The 6402-nt window shown below is 38.5% G+C and overlaps 1 protein-coding gene across 1 annotated transcript; it reads left to right on the forward strand.

Annotated features, from left to right (window-relative positions):
- The first annotated feature begins 2847 nt into the window (after positions 1 to 2847).
- LOC121994142 (ethylene-responsive transcription factor 3-like) lies at positions 2848 to 3591 on the forward strand. Its single transcript, XM_042548287.1, has one exon. It carries the CDS (start codon positions 2950 to 2952, stop codon positions 3586 to 3588), a length of 639 nt encoding a protein of 212 aa, XP_042404221.1. The 5' UTR covers positions 2848 to 2949; the 3' UTR covers positions 3589 to 3591.
- The last annotated feature ends 2811 nt before the right edge of the window (positions 3592 to 6402 follow it).

A 6402-nucleotide genomic window follows, 5' to 3' on the forward strand; every position in this document is an offset into this window, starting at 1 on the left:
AAAGGTGTGTACTCATAATAACAAATACATACGTGGCACCAATCAAAAACCTGCAGTAGTAACTAATTTTGTAGGTAGTCCTCTTGAAGCGTTGATGCTTTTATCAAGGCAAACTTGGTTTTTTGTTCAACTCTTTTTAAAGCACAGCTAGCCCTAAGCTTGCGCGAGTTTTTACGACTCGCTCGAGATGACAATAAGTAAAACAACCTGGCTAGAATTATGTTGGATTAATTCAAGACTCTAGGCAGAACTAATACCGACTGAGTTTTATTCTGATCGAGCCTAAACTGTTAGGATGTATACTAAAAGCCTAGCTTTTTATATGAACATTTATTTTGAAATGAGAATCACATTGGTCAAATGTCTGCATTTAGTAAAATGTAGTTGTCCATTTAATTTATATTGTAGATAACATGGTGTGTGGTGTCACATAGAAGATCATGTTATCAGTTCCTTATAAATTATATATAGTAGCTCACAACCAAGATGGATTGGGACAAACCATCGGAATGGTTGTAGCATAATTTGGTATTAGTTTATCTTGACTATAAAATTACACTAGTACACTATGTGTGTATTGAGCAGGACCATTTGAGGTTGTTCCTTTTATACTGACTGCATAAAAGAACATAACCTCTGTTATTATGGATGTGCATACTCTTAATCCTGATATAATAACAAGCACATATACTTAGTATTTATTTCTTTAATTTATCAATAGGTGAGATTTATTCGTTAAATCAATATGTCCGATAAGTTAAGAAATAATATTATTTATATGGTGTGTTATTGATTATAGAAAGAAACTGTATCCTAGTTATCTAGTTTGATGATGTCCCCTTGAGGAGCTCATAAGGATTATCATGTAAACCCTACAGGTGGACTTAGTCCGGCATGATAATGAAGTTTAGTGGTACTACTCTTGGAGCTAGATATTAATTAAGTGAGTTGTCAGTAAATCATTTAAATTAATGGGCATTCGATATCTTAAACACAGGGAGACTAATGTACTGATGATAAGAAGGAGCCCATAATGTAATATGGGATTGGTGTTGTAGTTCAATAATGACTCTTTAGTGGTATGAGTTATTATTGATGAACTTGAGTTGGGTATTCGAGTCGAACACAGGAAGCTCAAGTCCATCAGGAGGCCAAAACTAATTCCTCCTCTATGTCCCTGTTGTAGCCTCTTATTAAAAGCCTTTTTATCCACCCAAAGCCTAGCTTCTTACCCAAGCTAGGGGTCGAGCACATCCTTGCTTGGTGTCCAAGCAAGGGGTCGGCCAAGCCCATCTTGGTGTCCAAGATGTGGCTGGCCAAGCCTTGCTTGGTGACTAAGAAAGGGGCCGACCACTAAAGAAATAAAAAGAGAGATTTTAATTTTTATTAAAATCTTTCCTTTTATAGTAATCTACAAAGGATTAAAAGAGAGATTTTAATTTTAAAATCTTTCATTTTTTGAAGTCATCCACATGGTTTTAAAAGAGAGTTTTAAATTTTAAAATCTTTCCTTTTTTGTTGCCATCTATAATGGTTTAAAAGGAGAGATTTTAATTTTAATAAAACTTTTCTTTTTTGTAACCATACTTTAGAAGAGAAGTTTAATTTTAAAATCTTTCCTTTTTGTAGACATCTATAATGTTTAAAAGAAAGAGATTTTAATTTTTTAAACTTTTATTTTTTAGTCATCACAATAGAAAATTTAAAAGAGAGAGATTTTAATTATTATTAAAATTTCCTTTTATGCCATGACCAAGGATTATAAAAGAGAGGTAGAGGGTGCCTTATGGAAATAACACATCTCCAAATTTCTCTTGTTCCCTTAGGGTCGAAACCTAAGCTTTCCCTCTTCTCTTTTCCTTGGTGGTCGGCCCTTCTCTCTTTCTCTTCTCCCTTTGTTTTCTTCTCTTAAGGTCGACGACACATCAAGCTCCATCTTCTTGTGGCCGGTTTGTTTGGAGGGGAAGAAGAAGAGAAGGAAGTTTCCTATTTTGACATTCATTGGGTGGCCGAAACTTGTAGGTAAAGAAGAAGGTTCGGGTGGATTTTATCTTGGTAGATCGTCGCCCACACGACGTTCAAGAGGAGGAGAGGAATACAACAGAATATTAAGAGGTCTTTAGCTGCAAAGAAAGGTATAAATAATTATTTGTTTCCGTTGCATAATTAGTTTGTGTTCTTTGCATGGATCATGAAATACCAACACAAGAGGCTATCGATTTTGTGTTTCTATTGTGGTCTCTATAGTTAAACCTAAGGTTATTGTAAGAAGTTTAAATATTCAATTTCTTTTAAAGGCTTTGTCTAGGAAGTGATGGATGATCCCATACCCAAGAAGGCCGAGTGCCTCGCCATGTTTAACCTGGAAGCCAATCTTTGAAATAGATATTTAATCAACACTACAAGAAAAACCCTCATAGACATCAGTAGAACAACAACAGTTTTAAGCAAAAATCGATGTTTTTGAGTATTTTACACCTGTTTTTCCAAAAACCGGTGTCTATGAGCGCAGATTTTCGCTCATAGACCATCGGTTTTTTTAGCCGATGTCTATGAGCGCCTTTTTTTCATTAATAGACACCGATTTTAACCGCGGTTTTTAAAACCGGTGTCTATGAACCAAAATTCTGGCGGACTTTCTTAGCGCCCTTTCTTTTGGGTTTCTCCTCGCCCACCATAAATCGAAACCCTAATCCTCCGACATCCTCCTTTTAGGAGTTACCATTTGAAAGACGAGTAATGGATCTCTCGACGGCGATGTGGACGGCGGTCGTCGTCGGCGTTGTCGCGGTCTACTGGTTCGTGTGGATGAAGCAACCAGCCAATTTATCTCCCCAATTTTGAGCAATTCGACATGGAGAAATCAGCACTCCTCTTCCTTTGATCCCATCTCTCGCTCCCTCTTCCCCCTTCTTTTGTTCCTTTTCATTCCGTCGATCTGTTGGCCAGATGAAGAAAGGCCGAGTTCTGGTGGAGCCGGCGGCGGCAGTAGCGGAGACGCGGTTCCGCGGCGTGCGCAAGCGGCCATGGGGGCGGTTCGCGGCCGAGATCAGGGACCCCTGGAAGAAGGTCAGGGTGTGGCTCGGAACCTTCGACTCGGCCGAGGCTGCCGCCCTGGCCTACGACTCCGCCGCTCGCGTGTTCCGTGGTTCCAAGGCCAAGACTAACTTTCCCCTCGCCGCCGCCGCTGCTGCGTCTCCCACCCCTACTCCTGCATTCTGCTGCCCTCCCTCCGCCCGGTTTCCCTTCTGCGACGACCACCATGACCCCCCGCCGTCCTCTCTGCAACGACCGACGTCGAGCATCCACAGCAGCACCGTGGAGTACTTCGGCAGGCCACGTCTTCCTGCGCCTGCGTTCGCGACGCTGAGCCGCCGATGTGTGTCGCAGCTAGAGAAGAAGGCCAAACCACTTCCCCAGAGAATTCCAGACAACGACGAAAACTGCCACAGTGACTGCGGGTCATCGGCCTCCGTCGTTGACGACGAGCGTGACATCGCTTCCACATACTGGCATACACTTCCGTTTGATCTTAGCCTTCTCCCTTCCCCCGATGATGACATCCAAGCCACGATTCTCTGCTTTTGACATCCTGATCACATGAATCCGTTTGTTTCCTTATCTCTTTAGCACTATCGATCGTTGCGCTTTCTTACATGCTCGCCATTTTATATATTTATGCCAGTGATTTGATTTGATCAAAATGCATATTAGCAGTATCTAATTAAATTGTTCTATCTGATCTTCTTTGATTTATGTTGAACTAGAAAACTTTGACTGTTGAGTTGGATCTACCATATATAAATAATATAGTAGTGAAATCTCTCTTAAGAACTGAATTCCACCCACAAAGAAGAAATGACTGAAGAACAATCAAGTTTATAGTTATTCCTTCAATCTTCTTTTAGATTATTTAATCTGAAGAGTTAGCTACATGAAGGTAGAGGAAAAAACTAGGACAGTATGATGAGGTGCACCGAGAATATTCGTACTTTTTTTGGCAATTTTTGCCAAGGACTGCTGCCTGAGGATTCACTTGGCTTTCTATATTTTAGTTTAGTTGTTCAGGACCTTAGGTGAGTGTGATTATTAGTTCAGCCTCTTGATGAATCTTGCTTAGTTGCTTTTATTGTTCCTCAAATACTTGTCTGATGCCCATATTTTTTAAGTTAGAATCGCTTCTTCCAATTGTATGGTTTGAATAATTTGTTTCTATATCTTCTCTTGTGTGTATTGATCCTTCACCAAGTTTGTGGTATTACACAACCTTGTTAATTTTTTTTTGCTATGATGGCTTGCAGTTTTTTACTTTGATTATTGAATTAGGATATAAGGCAGTGTGAGTTTTTCAGCCCTGCAGTAAAGTAGAATGAATGTGATTTATTCAGTAGGTTGCTTGCCTAATTACTACTTGCCTATAGGAAAACTAAATCAGCGATTAAAGGTGATTAATCATCTCTAGTTTAAGCCATTTTGTTCTTCAAAGAAAGTATCTTTCTTCTAGTGCTCTGTCAAGCAAATGAAACATTTAATAAGAGTGTTGATGCAAGCATTGACAATGAGAAGGCAGTCAAGCTTTATGAAGTTCCACTCGTCAAATTCTTGGAGCAAAAATAGCTTTGTCATTTGGGTGGTAAGTTCCTTAAATCCAAAATTTTGTATGAACTTTTAATACACTAGGAAAAGCATACAAGAATCTCTAGCAACATAAGACTCCTTATCAAAGGTAACACCTAACTCCAGTTTATGGATGATAGGTGTAAATGCTCTTTGCCTAAATGATCTTATAGAGCCTAGGAATGTATCTTACTTGTTTCCTTTATTAATATCGTCACATCACATTATGCAGACTTATTTCTTTCGTCAGTTTGGAAAGTCGATCGTACGAGCTGACTACCTTACCCTTCGTCAGGGTTTTATCTTGGTGTGTTTGAAGTTTTAGAGACATTTTTATATTTGATATCTTGTTCATTAGTGATGTTGGCTTCATGAGTATAAAGGCCAGAGGTTAGACTCATGGAGTGTGATAATGCATGAGTATAGGATAAAACTTTATTTGTTAGTTGTCTTTGGGCTTGTCATAGATTGCCATCTTAAATTAATACAAATGCATGCCTGCTTTACTTTGGGAGTGTTTCCAGATAAAATCTTGTCTTTCTAACTCGCTTAATTTATTCTTCATGGGGGAAAAAAAAAGGAAGAAGGAATCACTTTTGGTTAGGTTGTAATTGGGCTCTGAAGCCAATCACTTACATCTTATGGTTACAGTTTCTCCTTTGAAGATAAAAACATTGCATTATAATCTTTATTTCTAAGAAATTTTTTAGTAGTACTTTAAACAAGTCTTCAGTATTTATAGTATGACTAGCATCATTTATTCTTCTAGCGGCTACCAGTGTAGCCACTTCATATGATTTGCTAACTTAATTGTAACGACCACCCTTCTTACTACTACTACTCTCTAAGGATGACCGTTACTTAATTACTAACTCTACTTAACCGGTATGATTAAATATCACATGGAAACCCTACCGAAAAATTTCGGCAGAGTCTCCCCTGTACCGGTGACCAAATCTATAATACAAACATAGTATACGCAGCCACAGACGGCTGGAACATATTTTCCACAACCACGCAGTAATAAAAATCACAATAAAACAAAGAAACTACTCTAGCAATAGCAATGACTACCGCACTCCACAAATAATAAAAGAGACAAGCTAGACATGCAGAAATAAACTCAACTACAATCCCAAATTTAATATAACATTAACAGAGAACTAAAAGAAAGTCTTGACAATTTTGCCAGCTACTTCTGGATCTCTCCACAGTCCAGTCACCACACACCTTCATCACTACCACCATCCTGTCGTCTCCCTTCATATCTTAGCTTTTCCTTTATCTGCGGTAGGAGGAAAAAAAACAAAAGATCTATAAGCGAAAACGCTTAGTAAGTACTAATCTATCTCACAAAAACTCGAAGTGCATAAAAAGAATGCAACAATACTAAAACTGGAATGCTAAAAGCAAATCTGCATGTGCTCATGGTATACAGAAAATGAAACTGGATACTAAACATGCTCACTATCTAACAGGAAAGAAATGAAACTACTACTATAGGCTTAGAATTAAAGAACTAAACATTTATTGATTCTAAGCATAAACTTGTTTCATCTTCTTATATCCTTATACTAGAAATTAATCTTTTAATTTCTCTTTCACTTTCTTCTTCTTTTTCTTCTTACTTTACTTTTCTTCTTCTTTTCTTTTTCTTTCTTCTTCTTTGGTTTTCTTTTCTTTGGGCCCAGGCTTAGTACCATCTCATGCGCGTTCCCTAATAGGTTGGGGTTGCGAGCCACCAATCCTAAAAGAGCAGACCTCGGTCTACCAGGGCCAAGACCT

The sequence above is a fragment of the Zingiber officinale genome, chromosome 6A (genome assembly GCF_018446385.1).
Source record: "Zingiber officinale cultivar Zhangliang chromosome 6A, Zo_v1.1, whole genome shotgun sequence".
Lineage (NCBI taxonomy): Eukaryota > Viridiplantae > Streptophyta > Magnoliopsida > Zingiberales > Zingiberaceae > Zingiber > Zingiber officinale.